The 21,268-nt window shown below is 38.0% G+C and overlaps 1 protein-coding gene across 4 annotated transcripts in view; it reads right to left on the bottom strand.

Annotated features, from left to right (window-relative positions):
• PHIP (pleckstrin homology domain interacting protein) overlaps nt 1-21,268 on the bottom strand; it is a 105,877-nt gene that overhangs the window by 56,187 nt on the left and 28,422 nt on the right. For all 4 annotated transcript variants that reach the window (XR_007888920.1, XM_051613752.1, XM_051613755.1 and 1 more), the window contains exons 10-15: nt 15,511-15,581; nt 14,642-14,742; nt 14,494-14,534; nt 13,267-13,365; nt 11,258-11,411; nt 9,190-9,324 (exon numbers count right to left, since the gene is read on the bottom strand). Coding sequence is in view for 3 of the 4 variants with exons in the window: in XM_051613752.1 (XP_051469712.1) it covers nt 9,190-9,324; nt 11,258-11,411; nt 13,267-13,365; nt 14,494-14,534; nt 14,642-14,742; nt 15,511-15,581 (601 nt within the window). In the remaining variant the exon portion in view is untranslated. The remainder of the gene's footprint in view (nt 1-9,189; nt 9,325-11,257; nt 11,412-13,266; nt 13,366-14,493; nt 14,535-14,641; nt 14,743-15,510; nt 15,582-21,268) is intronic.

The following is a 21,268-nucleotide window of genomic DNA, read 5'->3' as shown; positions in this document are numbered from 1 at the left end:
AGGGTAACAAAGACTCAAATGGTAGGAAGAGGACAACAAGTAATTAAGAGTAAACATTTACTAGAAATGTTTCTGTCTTCCTACCATCCACGTCAGTTATCCATTCAGGAATGCTATATATATTTTAAAGATAAAGATACTAATGAAAAGATCTGAGAGATCACCCACCATATGGATGCCTGAAGTTACATAAAGGCTATATAAAAAGGATTTTCTGCCTTTAAAAAAAAAAAAAAAAAAAAAAAAAGGGTGGACACAATTTTTCTTAATAAATATTCTACAAACTCAGTACTGGCTTCTACTTGGACTACTAGAGCATTATGCTGGCTTTGCTCTTCAGGATATGCTTTTACATACTACTCAAAGGTAGAACCTCTCAAAAAAACCCCAAAAACATTTCAATAGGAATCCACACTGTCTGATTAAAAAATAATACATCTATAATCTTATTCTAAGTAATTTTGTATTTCAGGAGACTACAAAACCAGGTCTAAAAAACACAACTCCATATAATCCCAGCAAAACTGGAAGTCGCTTCAGAGTTTATGAAGGTCATACATAAAAATAACCACTTTAAAATCTCTAGTTAACACTTGAGATTACAGTGTGTTGTCCATGAGCGAGCAGTTGCCTTTTCAGACATTAGTCCAAAAGAAATCACCTCATGGGGCAGAAAATCCACGTACAGATCATTCTGCTGAGCTGCCCTAGATGGAATCTGATCTTCCATTTTGCTCTTCTGACAGACATTCCTGTTTTTTGGTATGCCATTTAGGCTAAAACTAATCAAGTAGTTATCAACAAAGATCTAGGTGGGCCATGCAGGTTAACTCATTAACAAAAAAGAAACAGTATTGTAACTGATAATGCTGTTAGGGCTTCAGAGTTTAACAGACTGCGCTGAAAGCAGAAGTAGCATTAGAAAGTAAGGAACTGCATCACACAGATGAGAGAAAGCTCACACCTCGTAAGATGTGGTAGGAAAAGCATTAAGATACACAGACAGAAGGAGGCACAGTATAGGCATTAAGTGTTAAGTAATTAAGTGTTCACTCAAAACTAAAAATAAAGGACAGTTAACAACCAGCTCTCTGAGGGAGCAGGAGCACATGAAAAATCCAATTACAACTTAGTAGCCTCTGCTTGATTGACAATTTGCAGGAAGAAACCCTTTTGACCTGTAACATTCGATGCCACAGCACTGGCAGTAAATTTTAAGCAAAACAAGGATTAAACTCTACTAAAACATTCAAACAGTCATTAACAGGGGATGTGTGTGTCCAAATTCACAAAAACTAGACATCATCATCATTATGAAATACATTACTACTATCACCTCCATGAGGTTTCCCAATTTTTCTCACTGATTTATATAAAAACATAAGACACGGGAAGAGGGCAGAGAGACTTAGGGGTGAGGAACAACCAACACATCACTACATCCAGACGGTCTGATTCTTCAACTGTAGTGCAGACTCTCCATTAACTTCAAGTAGGGTCAAAATTACACCCTCTACAATTTCCATAGTATAAATCAGCAAAAATTCTTATGGGCTGCTTGAGCTTGACCTTTTTATGGTCAAGTTTTGTATATGACAATTTCAGTCACTGCTTATGCTAATAGCTTCAAATAAACCAACAATATATCCAAAGCTCACAAACCTAAGAAAATATTTCTGTTAAAAAATATCAACAGATATATTACGTGTCAGAAAGTTGGGGACAACGTGTAAGCTTGAAGAAGGGCCATGCAATGCAACTACCATACATCCTATAAAAGTAATTAAGGACCCATTTGGAAAGAAATGTGGAACTAGGAATAGCATCAGACAACTTTACTTTTAATTAGACAACCACATAGCTACAGATGTGAGGACAAAAACCTCAGACATTAGCTTCAGCAATCTTGTCCTTAATTCCTTAATATCTATGTGGCCAGAATTTTCAACCTGAACACCAACATGTGTTTTGTTGTTTGTTTTTTTTATATAAAACATTTCTCTGCATTACCAGTTTTACACTGATTAACTAGTACCTGGCTATGAAAAGGCATATATTTACCATGGTAACTTCACAATGTAGGTAAAGCAAAATTAGTATGAATGCATCCCCTTGCCTCAAGCTTTCTCACTGGATGCATGACAGTACACATTTCAATTTCAAAACCAAGTTTAATGCTCTAAACACAACTTAATGTTTTAATACACATCACTACATTTTCTGATGTAGCGCCAGCATTTTTAAGAAGATTCATTAAGACACCATTTGGAAGAGCAGCAGCACCTTAGAGCTATACAAACCATTATAATAACATAACCAGAACAGGGTGGCCTTACAAGGCAGGTTAGTATTTGCTTGCTGATACTATCAGCCTATTTGTTTTCAAAGGCAATCAAATGGAATAAAGGAATTTCAGAGATCATCTTCAGAACAAGCATATCAAATGCATTTTTTTTATTTCCTCAGCCCAAGGCTTCTCAAGAAAAAAGCAACCTGAAAACTAAGGACCAAAAAGAGGTCCTTTTTTCGTCACTATAGCTCAGTTGCAAGAGCCTGGATCTAAACTTTAAGGTAATCAAAAGACCTAAAAATAACTAGAGTATTCACAAACAAAAGCTCTGTTCGTTTGATCATATGAAAGCATTACATACTTCACTACATAAAAAGACAGAACTTAATCTAATGAAAGCTATTGCACTAAAGTAATTAAGGTGTTAATGGGCAGTCACTGTAACATCACAAGATCCTTCCAACACACCTTTTCTTCCACCTAACCTTTCTAGCAATAACTGTTAGAAAGACAGTCATGCTGTAACCCATTAAGCGTGGGAAGCAGATACTGGAGTCTCATCTTCTCAAATACAGAGACAAGAGATCTTCTAGTGAAATAAAACTTACATTTTACCCAACTATTACTTCAGGAATACCTGACCTCTTCATGTACCTGACATGGATGCATAGAGATTAAAAAGGAAATTTAAAATTAACTGATAATTAAAGTAACAATGTATAGTCCTTTCTATAAAAATTAGCATTGAGGAAGCCATTATACATATTTGCTTGAAAACTACATAATCAAGCTTTGCTATTTTTTCCCTTTTCAGAATATTTTCTCTTTAATTTGTGCCAAAAGATACTAAGTTGGTCTTAAGTCCAGCTAAGAAACCCTGATCAGCTTCCTCAAGCACAGCTCTGCATTTTAATATTTCACATATTACTAAATTAATATTAAAATTGCAACTGCAAAAACATTAACTTGTTATAAAATTGACAATTTTCAAGTCAGCTGCTTAAAGTATACTTGGTTTTATGAAGGGTTTTTAATACAGATGGAAGAAACCATGCTCATCACACTAGCCAAATCTTTGAATAAGCTATTTAACATTATGTGAAATAAACACAAAAGTGTTTCAGTCCTTACTTTGTTTTTAAAATGTTCATACTTAAGGTGTAAGTTTCATAATTTGCTGCTATTTAATAAGCATTTTGGAATGAACACACGCAAGTCACAAGCCTCCTAGTTCTGGATACAATGCCTATTTCCATAAAATGTAAGCAATGTATTTTACATGAAAGCGCGGGACTATGGATCATGTGCTTCCAATAGAAAAGTGCCCACAATGCAAGCAAACAGCTAGGATTCTGGTACAGAGATGTAGATTAAAATATGCCCCAGGAAACAAAAGTTCACAGAGGAATTTTTTTTCCTTCCTTCTTGTCAAAAAAGAATCAGAAGCTTGTTTCAAATGACTAGTTTACAGAGCTTGAACAATAATGCATTTCTGAAACACTCATGGTGTCCCATATGCTGTAATGAAATGTGTTTCAGACATCCTGGTCTCTAAATTGGAAAGATACGGATTCGATGGATGAACCACTCGGTGGATAAGGAATTGGCTGGATGGTCACACTCAAAAAGTAGCCATCAACAGCTCAACATCCAAACAGACCAGTGACCATTGGCATTCCCTAAGGGTTGGTACTGGGACTGGTGCTGTTTAACATTTTGTCAGTAACATGGACAGTGGCACTGAGTGCACCCTCAGCAAGTTTGCTGCCGACACCAAACTGTGAGGTGAGGTCAATATGCTGTAGGGAAGGGAGACCATCCAGAGGGACCTTGACAAGACTTGAGAGTTGGGCCCATGCCAACCTCATGGAGTTCAACAAGGCCAAGTGCAGATCCTGCACCTGGGTCAGGGCAATCCCATGCACAAATACCAGTTGGGCAGAGAATGGATTGAGAACAGCCCTGAAGAAAAGGACTTGGGGTGTTGGTTGATAAGAAGCTCAACATGATCTGGCAATGTGCACTTGCAGCCCAGGAAGCCAACTGTGTGTCCTGGGCTGCATCAAAAATAGTGTGGCCAGCAGGTCAAGAGGTGATTCTCCCCCTCTACTCTGCTCTCCTAAGACCCCACATGGAGTACTGTGTCCAGTTCTGGAGCCCCAGAGATATATAGTGTGACCTTTAAGTGTCAAAGGCTAAGGAGGTTTAGCCTTTCAGGAATTCAGATAAAGTCACAAAGGTAAGAGGATTTTGAAGTATTCAGATCAGTGAAATTTAAAGCAAAATCATAAAAATATTCTTTTTGTATCAGTACTTCAAAGTGTTCTTCAGAATATGATGACAGGACTAAGGTCACCTTTGCACTGAGTTCAAAGTGGGTTCCAGAACTACCACCCACCCAGAGTGTGTTACAGAGAACATCAAAATATGACAGTGCTCAGAGAGTCTTAGCACTAAATTATTGTACAAAGAATCAGCCCAAACAAACTCTTCACAACCACTAGGAGGAACACATTAAGATTACAAACAAGCAAAAGTCTGACGCAGGCATTCAGGCACACAGGAGGCCCCTCAGGCACGTGAATCATGTCAGTCATAAGAAAGCCTACTACCAGCTACAGCAAAGCCCAGCTTCTCAAAGATGCAACTCACAATGAGAGTCAACTCAGTACAACAAAAGAACAATACCTAATCATTAAAGATCTTTTGGTTGTTGGTTTTGTTTGTAGTTTGTTGGGTTTTTTTTAATCTGTTGACTGGGAGAACCATTTCTTAGCAGTATTCCCACTTGATTCATTTTTACATGACACAAGAATTTCTTAAATGCTGTAAGGTTAATCCTTATCAACTAGAAACAAGCTTCTCAGTGCAGTAGTTGCAATGCCTGCTGAGTCACGTAACAGGTTCAGACAAAGCCATTACATTCAAAGATATAGTACAAAAATCCAATATTATACAATGACTGTAAAAATGCTTGCTCTCCAATAGTCTCTCATTCTTGCTACTGTAGGACAGCTTTCATACTTACAATGACATACTTTTAAGTAACTGCAGTCACCATATGTTTCTGCAACTGTTCATAAAGCTCTGCTGTAAACAAAACAAAACAAACAAAAAAAAGAGAGAAAGATAAAAAGAACAGAGCTACAGACCTGAACATATCCTGAAATCTTTTAGGGAACTTTTAAAAATATTCTTCTACCGGGTAGCTCACTCATGGGACAAGTACTATCAGTTTTACCACAGGAGAATCCTACACTCTAAGGTTCCAGACACTGCCTTTTGCAAGCAGTGTGAATCAGCAGAAGAGCTCAGTCCTAAGAGGTACTGCTTCAAGGAAGCAATTTAAGTCCAAAAAAATACAAATCAAGGGCAGCACTGTAATACCATAAACCTGTTTGGAGTCAGATTCAAGGAACACCAGTACTTCATATCCAAACTGCAACACCAGGAAAAATCCAATTACCAAATCAAACAGAATTGTCATGGTTGGAAAGGACCTCTGAGATCACTGACTCCGACCATCAACACAAAAACAAAACAACAACAAAAAAAACCACCCCAAACCAACCAAACAAAAAACACAAACAAAAAACAAACCACAAAACCACAATGTTGGCCACTAGAGCATGTCCTGAAGTACCAAATCTACACAGCTTTTGAATGCATCCAAGGATGGTGACTCCACCACCTCCCTGGGCAGACTGTTCCAGTGCCTGACCACTCTCAGTATAGAAATTCTTCCTAATACCCAATCTAAACCTCCCCTACCGGAACTTCAGGCCATTTCCTCTGAACCTGTCAGTATTCACTTGGGAGAAGAGGCCAACACCCACCTCACTACAGCCTCCTTTCAGGTAGTTGTAGAGAGCGATGAGGTCTCCTCTCAGCTTCCTTTTCTTCAGACTAAAAGGACAAACAAAAACTCATGCACCCACTGGACACTACTAGGCATCTCCTTTTTGATGTGCAAGATTTTCAAGTCCCTGTAGCTTTCTTTTTCCCCTCACACATTCTCAGAATTGAGAAACTTCTGCTTAAAGTCTACAGGAACTGTAAGCATTGAGCTAAGCTACAGCACATACTATCTGAGTGCCAATCCTGGCATTCCTAACAAACCAACAGTGGCAGGACTATTAAGAAGGACCTTAGTGAGAACACCTGAAAGAAAATAGATCCTATGACAACTGGTGTACACTTTTTATTTATGACATAACAGAGCAATAATCCCACAAGTTCAAGAGCTTGCCTGAAGCTTAAAGCCACTTTTGACTTTACCTAGATGATGAATTCCATAACCAGGAAAACAAACCTAGAAGCACCTAAACCCACAGGCTACAGATTCATGCCTCTCCACAGTGGAACAACTTCAAAAGAAGCTGGAAAAAATTCCTGTCTAGACAGTTATAGCTGAGACACCCTCCTGGGTAAGTGGCAGGTGTTGAACTGAACACCTTGCTACTGAGGAGAGAACAGAAACTAGGTCTGCTATTTCTCAGTTCAACAGCTTAACATTAGTTAAGGCAATCCCAAAAGATGACTGCCACCTGCTCCTGTGCCCTGCTTTTTGGAGAACAGGGAGCTCTCTCAGTTCTTGGAAGGGTGCCTTGCTGCACAAGGAATCCAGATACCTCACTGCAGGTTTGAGTAAGAAACTGCATTCCTAACGTAACTCTATGTATGATATCACACAGTGCTTATCACTAGACAACCTCACCACCATTCAGTGTATTTTTTTTTCCTGGATGACCCACTAAGACACCTAAATCTCATTTACTGCTCAGTAAACTGAGGATTTGGTAGGATACTGCATTCCACTTCAGAGACTAAGGATCTTGGTTCCCAGTAATTTAGGTGCCTCAACAGTTAAGGCCTCCAGTGAATCTAGGCCCTGGGAAATGAGGCACAATTTAAACATTTGAAAGGATTTGTGCTGTCCTTTTGTAGCAAAAAAAAGTGTGGTTCCTCCAGATAATGTTCCCTGTCTCATCCAAAAGAACCCAATCTGCAAAATCTTCCCACCTCTGAATAAAAATACTGTTTTTCAGAACTATGAGATGACATATTGAGCAAGTCAATAAGGGTCACAGCAGTTATCAGAATAATTTAATAGTGGCTAATCTAATGATGTTCCCAGCTATGTCAGCTAGGACACTGGGAGAAGACTGGCAGCTCTGTACGTATTCATGCCCTCCCTTACTGAAACAGGACGTCTAACATTTGCAAATCTGCAGAGGTGACTATGCAATCAAGTCTCATGGTCTAGAAGCATCTCCCCCTCCATATCACCTAAGAAAACCCTTAATTTCCACCCATGTCTTTTGAAGCATCAAAGACTGGTGAAATATTCAGAGACTGTAGAGAGGTGCCTGTCCTGCATACCTGGCTCATATGACTTATTCATTGGTTTGAGACAAACTGATTACCAGATTTACAATTCCCCTCACCTCACACAGCAGGCAGACTTTCTCACATTCATTTCCAGCATGAAGCACAGATTACTAGCTGCTGAGATCTGATTGTCTACATGTTTCTCTGACTCCAAAGATCTGAAAATGTACGTGACTTTTAACTTTTCTAGGTATTTGTGTTGTATTGTGTCCTTGAAATAAATATTTCAGTCTCACAGGGAGGATACCTAATGTCACAGGCATCTGTAATTCATATTCTGATGGCTCTTAAATGGACTTTTATAAAATGCAGATGTGCTCAGCCTCTTTTGACCTTAAATTTCACGGAAACTTATGAGATATCCATCGCAACAGTGGAAAGGCAACCTAACCACATAATGAGAACATACACCTCAATTGGTTACAGTGAATAGTACCAAGTAATGAAGATCTGTGCTCATAACTCCAAGATGATTGTCTGGACCCTTCATAAATTCAGTTACAGAAATCAATGCAGAGAGAACAACATTGAACCTAGGTCAGTGCTGAAGGAGTCAGGGCTGCTCTCTCCCATTAAGCTTGGCAGAATTTCTTCAGAGACTTTATGAACTGCATTGTACACTGCACATCTCAAAATCTTTTCTACAGGTTCAGAGTGACCTTCCTGGCTTGACTTAGTTTCTAAACGCCCTTTATTTTTGTAAGTACAACTATGGCAGGTCTCTTCTTCAGATGATCTTCTTTATGCTGGTCTCCAAGACTGCCATCCCACTACAGCTGAAGGCTCAATGAAGTCAATTTGCCTACTCTCAGCATTCTCAATGATTTTTCATATTCTAGAAAGACTTTTGTAATTTTCTCCAGGAGACAAAGTATGAATTGCACAACACATCATTACCTTTTTGAGGAAAGAGGTATGTACAAAGACCCATGTAATACCAAGAAACAGATGGAAATACCAGTTGCATCCATCTTCCAGAAGAATAAGTTTAGTGAAGAACAGACCAAATTTGAACCCCGCATGTGGAGGAGCTCTACACAGAAAGGCTGACAGTATCCAGTACAATGGGCCAAGGGAGCATACAACAACATTGCATGAAATCAGGTGACTCCTGAAGAAACAGCTTTAGCCAGATTGAGAATTAGTAATGCAAAAATAAATCAAATTTCACCTTGGTTCCCCAGACAGGAAACAGAGCACTAAAGGAGGGTCTCTGTCATCCCGTCTCTTACACATCGTCTCTGACAATGTAAATTAGCACTCCAATTTCACATGGAAGCAGCATATATAAAGATGACACTACAAAATACAGCTGAAGAAACAACTTTTTACATTTTACAGATTTAATCTCAACCCCACTAAACTGAATAGGAATTTCTCTTGACTTCACTGGATGCAGGATCTTGCCCTATACAAATGCATGCTTCAAGATGGCCTATATAAGAATGTACTAAAGGCAAAGTTTAGAAAGGTTGCTTTGGCACATCTGGATAAAGCATAATAATTACCATATTGAAGTAAGACCGGATTTTGACTCCTCTTGCCAAATCCCAAACTATGACATTTCCATCATGTCCAGCAGAGAACAGAACTCTTGGATCAAATGGATGGGGCTCAAGTACAAACACTTCATCTTCATGTCCCTGCAATTAAAGATATAGCAAGATGAGCAAGAGGATTGTCTCAAATACTTAACTCAGGAATTCAGTATGATAACACTGGCAACTGCCAAGATTCATCTATGAAACTGTCCAGCAAACCACAACTACTTTGACCACACATTTCTTTTTGTAGCAGTGTATTATACACTTCCTTTTGCAGATGTCAGACTAAGAAGTCTGTCAAGTATGCCACCTTCACAAGTATGTGCCAATAGTTTAACCATAATTTTACATTACTAGAATCCACAATGTTTGGTATTTCTGGTCTTAATGCTCCACAAATTTCAACTTGTTTAGGCAGAGTAGTAGATAAAAAGTAAATTTAATTTAAAAAAAGAAGTTACTATAGAATCAAATATGTAACTAAAAGTTAGGGAACATAATCTCAGAAACTAATACTACATTTTAAAGCTTTGCGTGAAATATGTCAATCTCTAAATCTCCACTGTTCAGTGGATAAGGAACTGGCTGGATGGTCGCATCCAGAGGGTAGTGGTCAATGGCTCAATGTCCAGATGGAAAATGGTGACAAGTGGTGTCCCTCAGGGGTCACTGCTGGGCCCAGTGTTGTTTAGTATCTTCATTAATGATATCGACAGTGCCATTGAGAGCACCCTCAGCAAGTCTGCTGATGACACTGAGCTGGGTGGTGCAGTTGATCTGCCAGAGGAACAGGAGGCCATCCAGAGGGACCTGGACAAGCTGGAGAAGTGGGCCCAGGTGAACTAGAGAGCAGCCCTGTGGAAAAGGACTTGGGGGTACTAGTGGATCAAAAGCTGGACATGAGCCACCCATGTGCAGCTGCAGCCCAGAAGGCTAGCTCCATCCTGGGCTGCATGAAGTGTTGCCAGCAGATCAAGAGAGGTGATTCTGCCCCTCTACTCTGCCCTGGTGAGACCTCACCTGGAGTACTGTGTCCAGCTCTGGAGCCCCCAACACAAGAAGGATATGGACCTGTTGGAACATGTCCAGATGAGGGCAACAAAAATGATGAGAGGGCTGGAGCACCTCTCATATGAGGACAGGCTGGGAAGTTGGGGTTGTTCAGCATGAAGAAGAGAAGACTTCAGGAGGACCTTACAGTGACCTTCAATACCTGAAAGCGGCCTACAAGAAGGCTGGGAAGACCTGTTCACCAGGGCATGTAACGATAGGACAAGGGCTAATGGTTTCAAGCTAGAAAAGGGTAGATTTAGGTTGGACATTAGGGAAAAGTTCTCCAATATGAGGGTGGTGGATCCCTGGAAGAGGTTGCCTAGAGAGGTAGTGGAGGCCCCATCCCTGGAGACATTCAAGGTCAGGCTTGATGGGGCTCTGAGCAACCTAATCTAGTGTGACATGTCCCTGCCTACTGTCTGGGGGTTGGACCAGATAACCTTCAGAGGTCCCTTCAAACCCAAGATATTCTATAATCCTATGATTCTAACAGAGCACCTAGTTACATAGATTTACCTATTTTATCAGTTAAAAAAAGTATCAGACTTAAGTAAAAATGTTGGATTTATTCCAGCTAGACAATTATTTTTTTGTACTCATGGAATGCTTAGGTTGCAGAAGTGTCTCCGGTTTAAAGAGGACAAATTTATCCAGTAATGTATTTTAAAGTATTTGTCATATTAAATAAAGGTAAAAAAAAACCCAACTGCTTCATTCTCTCCTTCAAGAGAGCATTTTAGGAAAAAAAAAAAAAGTCGTCCAAAACTGGTTTCAGACATCTTGAACAGTCATGGTTATTTGTGACTTTAAAGCTTTATTTTCTAATAAGCATCTGACAAACATGCCTATTACAATTCAGTTAACTGGATACATATGTTAAGGGACTTTCAGACAGAAAAAAAATGTATAAAGAAGAATTTTGATGATGAATATGCCAATTTTGTATTCAGGACTGATAAATCAAGATGAAACACCTTACCATAAGAATATGGATGAGTTGTCCAGTGAAAGAATTCCAAACTTTCAGAGTCATGTTATTTACTGCAGTTATAACAGAGTTGTCGTGGCGGTCCCATGCCACCATGGTCACTTTCAGCTTTGTGATTTTATCTTCAACTCCTTGTAAACTTTGTCTAAAACAAAAGTGCAAGAAGTTTCAAAGCAATCCTAGTTTACCAAAATATTTATGTCCCTCAGAAGTTAAAATACTCCTGTATTTTGCTTTATTAAGAATAGAAGCATTGCTTCTTCAAGAAATTGGAAAAATTAGAGATGTTTTTCATTATGTGGCTCATATAACCACAAAATAATTTTAAATGTTTAAACAATGACTTTAGTGTACTCTTAATATCTTAAGGAGTATGTTGATCTGTTTTTCCAGAAAATACCCTCTGATACATGACCTAACCCAATTAGATTTGATAGCTACAGTATCTGTTGTGACATTTGAAGACCAAAAATCCAAACTAGTCAACCAGTGAACAGTAGCTCATTCAGGAAAATCTCTGTAATAAGTAGTCATAAATATAGAGAGAAGTATTCAGCTACCTTCACATGAGTTAGATTCTCAGGCTATATTCAGTACTATACCACCACTCTTACATCACTTTACTACCAGCAACGATGGCACTTAACTTTACATGTATTTTATTTTTATCCCTATGAAAATCAAACACTAGTCATCTATAACAATCTACCAGAATACTCAAAAAACTACATCATTGTCAGTGTGGTTGAAAGATGAAACACCACTGAATTCTCTAGCACATACATTTCTGGGAAAATATCAACCAAATGTACCAATAGCATGTTACCACCAAGTAGGAGACAAAACATAGAATCTTCCTTCTAGTAAGCACTACAATACACTGCACAATAGCATATATATTGTACAACCCAATAATATAAAATGTAGTTATAGTCAGATTCCTTTCTAGAATCAAGGCAGAGCCCACGAGGCTTTATAAGTTGAATTTACTCTTTCCTTTCAGTGCAGCAATTTAATTTTCTTTGATAAAACTGTGCTTGTGCAGAAAAGATCAAATTTGGAACTGCACTTAACCCTCTAGTCAAAAGGACAAAACAGAATTCAGCTAAAGGTACTGTAATGAAATGAACAGTTCAGCGTCTCGAAGTTCAGCACTTGTGACCACAATGAAGAAGAATCCTTTCCTATTTTTCCCATGATCGGATAGAACTATTTTTACAGGCTGCATTTTCAACAGAGAGTAACTTAGCCTGCTCTCAAAGTACCAATGTTTCATACACTCTTTCCCAACAGTTTTATATTCATGTTTTGTTACATCTGCCCACAACTGACAAGATACTGTCAAGAAACAAGAAACATCTAGCTAAATTACAGCTTATTCAGCCTTGTCTTCCATCCCTCTCTTGGTCTTTCAGATATCCTTCCACAGGATTACCCCTGAAACAACTGAAGTATATTGTACTGAGTCATCCTCCATCTCCAAGACTACTCAGTTGCTTCTTCTAGCATACAGAAGTTTTCCATACCTACAAAGCCTTGTAAATCCTCATGTTGTTTAAAGAAATGAGAACCCATTACAGAGCAGGCGATTTATTTGCTCTGGTATGTGGTATGAAAGAGCCCAATGCCGCTTTTCTGGGCACACAAGACTCCACAATATCCTAAAGTCTTACTAAAATGCAAGCAATCTCACTAACATATCTGACCTGGTATTCTTTCTCCAGAAATAAATAACTGTGTAAAAAAACATATAAATGTGACCCTTAATGTGGACCTATTAGCAGGAAAAGCTAGTTTCCACAGGTGAATATGTAGTCAAATATTTCTTTCATTTGACTTCAAGAGCTAGGCAAGCATATTGTGCATTTAAGCAATAATAATTTAAGATGCTCTTTCCCAAGCCCCCTTTTTTCTTTTTTTTTTTTTGGGCTACAAGTTAGCAATTTTTATCAATGGCCTTCAAGTATTTATCTGATAGCAGATCATTTTACATGACTTACCCTGCTGGGCGAGTAGCCATATCTAACAAAATGCTTTTCCATTCTCTTCGTTTAAATTGCCAGATTCTTGCTGTTCCATCACGGCTTCCACTCACAAATCTAACAAAAAGGGGGAAAAAAGTTACTCAGGGATCAAAGGCAGATCTGTACAGAAAGAGATTGAAAATTGAAATTACAGAATTTATAACTCAAAAAAGGAAGCTGTAAGTAAGAAATCCAAACAGTTCCAGAATGCTGTACAACCGCTTTGAGGACAAAACCACTTCCTGTCCCAGTAAAAAACTGAAGGCCTGCAAAAAGTGGAACCTGCTTCCCTATGCTGAGCCCCTTCCAAACCAACTGTACTTTGACCTTTGGTGCACCTTGCTGAGTTATGACACTGCTCTGACACAGCGACACCATAATCCAATGAGCATCCTAAAAACTGACCCTATCACACCAGGTAAAGCTAAGGAAGAAATCTAAAGGGTAAAAACACCTGAAGGGCCAGGACAGCTGTGCAAGAAATACAGACATGATTTAAAACAAACAAAACCTACTCCAATTAAGCTTAGCACTGTATGTTAAGTAAGTAGAATTATACTTATCTGAGTGTTTCCCAGCTTTAGTTTATCCCCCACCTTTCCTTCCCCCTTTCTGAGGTGCAGGGGCAGAAGGAGGAGAAAGAGGTGGATGGAGCACAAAGAAGCTTGGTTTACCACTATTTGTATCGTAATTCAAGTGTAGATTAGAACATCAATTAAATAAAGTGTCAGAAACTTCATAAGCAACTGAATTGTTTTCTTTAGCATCCTTGAAATCCAAAACTTAAAGTTGAACATTAAAAAAAAACTGGCTAGCTAAATAAGATCTTGTTAGCTCTAATTTGAGTTTTCCTGTATCCAGAAGTCACTTAATTGAAAAAAGTTTTAAATATTTAAATATATCTAAAAATTGATCTATTGTATATGTGAATATAAATACATATTTCTTCAAGAAATGCCTTTTTATACACCTTTATTTTGGCAAATTAAAAATATTTTAAATGTTCATTACAATGACAAGAACAGTACAACTGAAGCAGTGTTATTAAAGCAAAACAGAATCCAATAATTATATATTATTTTACTGGCTGAACCTCAAAGCAGAAAGAGATTTTTTTTTTTAATAACCATTTCCAGAAACTTATATTTACAAACATCTACAAGGTCAAAAATATAGCTCTGAATAAATAAGTTATGTGCTTACCTGCTACTACTGTTAGAAAACTGAATGCTGTCAACTTTGTCCTACATAAAAGAGTTGAAAAAAAAATCAAATACAATCCCAAATTATCCAAATTTATACAAATTAATATATTAATCGCAGACATATATAATTTTTAAAAAGTATTTACAGTATGAAACTCCAACTCTGATATCTTCTCTGGCTGACCTGATCCAAAGTAATAAACCCTAATGATGTGATCTGTACTCCCAGTGGCCAAAAACATTCCACCTGAGAAAAACAAACAGATAGGTTTTAAGAAAAAAGGCCAATCTAACGTTATCACAGTATTTTCAAATTGCTGTGACATCAAATACTTAAATTAGTCCCTTAAATTTATAGCTGTCTCTCATTTCACCTATTCCCATAACTGACCTTTAAGTAAAAACAAAATTTAGAAACTCAAAATTACCTCACATTTCCTGTCAGATAAATATGCATTTGCAGATGTATCTGAAATACTTACTAACTACAGTAATATTTTGCAACTGAGCCCCTAGAACCCTCAAACGTAACAAAAACTGAATGGAACTAGAGCTCCAGTACACTTTCTGAAAATGTTTCTATCATTTTGATTGTTTATCCAATTACTTATGCTGCATTCTTCAATTGCCAGCTCTGGAATCAATGAAATTTAGACCATAAGGACATGATAATCAACACCTTCTTGTCCCAATCGCTATAAATTCCATCTCAGATAAAGCCTACTCTCAGAATCACCCTCAAAAAAAGATATACATTGTGTTTTAAAAGACTTTCAAGTCACAAGAGACTTACTCTCAAACATTTTTTATTTAACTGTTTTCAACAATTTCCCTCACACAAAGAATTAAAGCACAGCTTCTGAATTTCTATTTTAAACATTTGGGATTTTTTTAGTAACGACTTTAACTCAAATCTATCTTATTAACAAGAAATATGCTACTTCATTTTACTCTCCAAACCACTTCTTATATTGATACATTGATGCAAGGGGGAAAAAAAAAAAAAGTCTTTTACCAGCACTGAAAGAAGAGCAGATCATTTGGACTCCGGGCCGAGGGCGTTCTGTAAACTTTGTTGGCCTTGGACTACAAATAAAGAAACAGTTAAATAACTTCCCAATACGACTTTTTTCTTTTTTTTTTAGTCAATATCTTAGAAATAAAGCACAGAAGGACAAAATTAAATATGAAGGAACAGATGGCTGCCCATCTCTAAACAACCTCATGTTGATTATGCTTCATGATCTGATCTTTAGGAAACTAAGACATCCAGATGGACTAAGTAAGTAATCCATGTATCGAGGAGAGCTGTAACACAACTTAACTCCCATACCCCTCTGATATTGCTATACAGAACACTCTCCTTAAGTCACTGGCAAAGCAGAACAGAAGACACTAAAGCAAGCTGCCCATTATCTTCAGTTCTAAACCCTGGGTGTACTGGAACTCCAGTTTTCTCCTGCAGCACATAACTGGCTTTTACAAGAGTGAAACACAGCTTGGTGCTTTTTATAGAAGGGATACGTAAGAAATTTAAACAAATTCAGAGTTTTTCACAGTATTAGAATATACCAGTGTCTTCAGAGGATGTGTATTTTTTGTGGGCTAGTTTCGTATACTGCCCAAAGAATGTCAGGATAAAGGCTAGATATTTGAAAGGGATTTTGTTTCATAGCCTATGCTTCCTTTCAGGCATTTCAGAACCTTAACGTGCAAGCAGAAGAGAAGTTTCAATGGATTTGGCACTTTAAGAGTATATAAAAACAAAACAAATCTGATCTGGCTCTTCAATCACTACCATTCTGCTCATGCACTGCAGCAACCTCAGATCAGTAGGTGGTCCTGCATAGTATGCCATTTGCAATCTTCACTCAAAAATAAGCTTACTAGAGAGCTGCAGCATTACACCCACAAGTGTCATCACTAAAGATGTTTTAACATTAAAAATGCATATTCAATAACTTATCTAGATTTTTCTCATTTCAAAGCAAAATTGTCCATATAATACACTTCAGCTGAAGGCAGATATAAAAGAGATCTTTCTCCACAAATCACCTATTGCTATCTCAAAAAAAAGCATTAAACCTTAGCAGTGCCTATGCAGAAAACAAAGTAATAAACACCAGGGATACCAGGTAAGAAATCTTTCTCCAAATTGTCCATTCAGTACAGGCTGATTCTGGGAACTGCCTTTTAGGAGCTTTAAGGTAACTCTTTGCAGACTGGTGACAAGGAAACTTCACAACAAGATACACTAAACAAGACAAAGATCCATTCTACAAACAGTTGAAACTCTTCTTAACTGAGATGCTAACATAAAAAGAACTACCAGATGATTCAATATGCAGCTTACATAATTTGGAGCAAGTGTAAATAGATAAATAGGTTGCTGTTTTCTTCCACTGTGGTTTGTGAACTCTGCCTTTGGAGTTAGGACAGCTGCAAAATAGAGCAAGTATGCACTTATGTTCTAGTTTGGATAATCAAATTAAATTCTCCAACATATGTCTCTCTAAAGTGCATTATTTTACACTAGAGCAGACTTTGCAAAATGAGCTGGGCAATCATTACTTTTGGAAAGCAAGGAAAGTGGACCAAATTGTAATTTCTTGAAATATACAGGAACCAAGCTAATTATTTTGCTTTACAAACATTCTCAATCTAATTATTAAGTGGCTGGACAACAATGAGATACCTTTCTCAACATTTCATAGATATCGAGAAAAGCCCTGGTAAACCCTTTTGCTCCAGGAGGAGACCTGTATTAACTTCAAATGAGATCCAGAAATGAGAGGGACTGCAGTCAATAAATAATCTGCACTCAGAACAACAATGAAGACAATCTGTCTATGTGTCTCAGCTAAGGGACACACTCACCCATATACCCATCTCACAAGTTCATCTTCTTCAAAACACAGCAACAGTGCAGGAATGGTTAACTAATCCAAGTCCTGCAGACTGCACTCACTCCGGAAATGTACTGGCTCAGGTAAAACTTCCCAGGTAACAGATGTGTGATATAACCTCTCCAAACTAAGTCTTCGTTCACAAGCTAACGAACAAGGCTCAGCATATCTCAATTCTGATGTATGATCAGCCCCTTTAACACCAAGTGCCTTCTGCTTACAAAAGGAGATGGGAAGTATCACACCACATTGATGACAACTGAGAAATCAAGTTTTGTCCAAAGCAGGAACATCAAAATCATCAGCATGTGTTTTTTTCTAAGTCGTTTTCTTCTTTTTAAAATTGTGAGGGGAAAAATAGAAAAGAAGAATAGCAGTATAGTAAGTTCCTCTATCCAAATCTGTGAGACAGTTCTGCTGCCTTGTTCATATGTACTGCCAGTAACAGACTAACACTGGAAACTCATGAGCCAAACAGGTGGCAGAAGAATAAGAGAACTCAGAATCTCTCTCAGAGAAGATATATAGGCAAACATTTTGCAGTGCAACTAGTTTAACTTTAATGCACTAGCCATTTTCCATAATTCTCCCTTAAGCTCAACAAAGATAATTCTTCAATTTCTAATGACCCATGGCCAATTTTCTTTCCTCTTCCTACTGTCAACTGAGACAAGATCTGACTGGTGTTTTCTGTCACCATCCTGAATAGTAACAGGAGACTAAATATGGGAAAAGTCTTGATTGCCTAATTTTGTTTTGTTTTCCCATCCCGTTTGGGCCACATTTCTTGACTTCCTTACCTGTAGCAACAACCAACCCTACCATTCCTCTATTTGGAAACCAGATTCATCTACCTAGAATGTTACTGCTTTTAGGCATACAAGGTAACTGCCTGGTGAGAAATCTCTTCAATAAAAGAAGAGAAGCACATAGGAGGCTCTGTAATACTGCAGAACATGCACTCACGATAGCCACAGAAGCACGTGAACAAGGCTGATCACTCCCCTCTGAACATGGGAATTTTGTGGTCAGTCGTGCCAATGTTTATGTTTCATCCTATGGCACCCTATCTGTTGTGTCTTTTTTGCACTTTATCAAAAGAGAGCTCTGTCACCATGTATCTCCTGGCTGGGCCATATATGTGACCTAGATACTGAACATGCCTCAATTAAGAAGGTTATCAAAAAATTGGGAAACCAGAATGGGAAGCCTCTAATTTCAAAGATGGTATTAATACTGCAGCACAGCTGCTGGTGAAGTTGAATACATGAATTTTTGTGATCTAAGAATGAAACAAAATAAAACATTTGCAGCGATTGAAAGACAAAAAACCCCAAAACAACAAAACAACAGAACTGGGACAGAGCACTAAATATTATAAGGATTAAAGGATATCAAAGTGCCTTTTAATGGCAAATGCTACAGTTTTCAGGGTAGGGAGTTTTCCAGTTCTTAATTATCCGTTTAGATAAAATAACTGCTCCATAATATTTTGATCTAATTTTAGAAGTGGAGAATGAAGAACAATTTTGAGTTTCCTCATCCCCTGAATAAGCTGATAGAGAAAGACAGCCTTCAGGGGGAATTCTTTCCAAAAGGCACTAAGACCAATTTTCAGTTAAAGACATGGAGTTGAACCAGTAGACTTAGCCATTTAAGCCCTGTTCCCCTGAAACAGTTTTCAGTATAGTTAAGAACCAAACTGATTATTTTTGAGAGCATATCAAACACAGTGGTGTATCCAAATGCTCACTTTCCCATATTTTATGAAAAAGTTCAGCAAGTACTGCTGGCATTTTCAATCATCTTGAAACTACAGTCAACCATATGATCATCATGAGGCTGCTAAACAGCTCATAATCTTAACTCACTGCCAGATGATTCAAGTAGTGCAGAGTATAAAAAGCAGGGGGTGGAGTGTGTGTGTGTATATATATATATATATATGTATTTTACTTTATGGGTTCTTTTGAGCAGCTGAAATTTCAAGACTTCACCACCAGTCCCAATCTGAAATATCAAACAATTTTGTAACACCCTTTCATCACTGACAGCAACAGTATTCTTGAAGGACTGGCTGCAATCAAGCTCAGGAGCAAGAAATCAAGTCTTGACTTAAGCATGTGATAGCACCCTTGCCTGGGGTGGGAGGGCAGCTGGAAATGAGATACAGGGCTGCAAGCTCAGAACCTGAGTAAATTATTTTCTCTGCCAGCTTTCATCCTTTTTAGAGACTGAACAGAAGTAAGCCTGTATTTCTTCCTATAGCCACAAAAGGAAGGCCAAACTTCCCACCCTGCCAGTAATTCTCTTACAGATAGGCTACACATCATGTTTGTCATACAATAACCTCACAAAGTGCCTTACAAAAAAAAATTAACAGGAATATATCTTCCCTTTGATGCTCTTACATTGCTGCCATTTCTTTTCCCCCCAGCATATTACTGAATGGATGTGGAGGGAACCTGACACATTTCCACAATTCTGGAAGCAATTCCAGATCTAAAGGTGTATGGAAGTGCAAACACCTAATCCAAAACTGTATGACAACCTACACCCATTACTGAGACACATGTCATAAAACACACCCTATTCGTGAAGAATTACACTGGACTCTTACTTTGCTAGTATCACTACATATGATTTACTGGAATAAACACAATCCCAGTTAGAAAAGTTTACAGTTTAGCAAATTAAGTAAAACCTTCTGTAGCTAACAAATTCTACTGAATTAGTATACTGTTCAATTCAGGAAAAGCTACATTAAGACTTTCATGGGTGTCCAACTATTTTGATATCATAAGTGACATGCAGTTATGGTCCAGCCCCAAAAGACAGGCCTGTTTGTTATTTAGACTTTACCATATTTTTGTCAAGGCTTAGCTTTGATCAAACAGCATCAATTACTTCAAATACGTAACAGCTCTACTAAGTTCAAACTAAGATCTAAGACCAGTATCCTGCCTTCCAGGTAGTCAAAAGTCTATGTGTAAAAGCAGAAAAAGCAGGTATCTTCATATAATGCACCAGAATATCCTGTAGCAAGGACCTGCATACCTTAACTGCTTATGTTGCAAAGAACCATCTCCTTCCAAATCTGGAATCAGCTATCTTCACTGGATACCCTCTAGTACAATAAGGGCACACAAGCAATTACTCTGCACTCTGTCATTAAGCAACATGAATCACTGGCATGACTTGGGTCACCAGAGCACCTCCTTGCTGTGCTGCACAAGACAGCTGAACTAATCTGTTCTGTCTGTACTGCTGTCTGACCACATCTGCTGCGACTACTTACATGTGTAAGCATTACTCTAAAATCTTGTATTGCTTTAATATTTGCCAAGTGCATCTCACTGAAAAACTATATACTATATTTACATATCACCATGGACAGGCATTAGTTGAAAAACCCCTACCATAACTGATGACAGCTTTCTCCCTCCCTTAAGTTTTCCCTCAAGATAAAGCCCATCCAACTGGATGATTCATCCAAACGTCCATGACTGCTAAACATTCATATTCCAGTTCACATAGTATAACACCCACACAAATCTCATTAATTCTCCTATTCTTCAATGACAGAATTAGTTTCAAAATTCAGTTCCAGAGTCATATTTTATTTAGGAGAAGAAGAAAAAAAAAAAGTAAAAAACACACGTGGCCTCAAAAGGTTTAAAAATATCTTGACAAGAGCTCAAACTTCAGAAACCTTAAGAAAAAAATGTGGTAGCAACTCTTCCCCTTTGCATTTTAAAATAAGCATGCAAATTCCTTTGACTAGAGCATGCACCAGGGAGCAGAGGTTTAACATCCTGAGAAGCATCTTTATCTACAATATCAAAAAAGGACAGCCAAGAGAACATC

This window comes from Apus apus, chromosome 3 (genome assembly GCF_020740795.1).
Source record: "Apus apus isolate bApuApu2 chromosome 3, bApuApu2.pri.cur, whole genome shotgun sequence".
In the NCBI taxonomy this organism is placed as follows: Eukaryota; Metazoa; Chordata; class Aves; order Apodiformes; family Apodidae; genus Apus; species Apus apus.
Note: the sequence above shows the minus strand (reverse complement) of the source record. Positions and strands in the feature narration are given on the sequence as shown.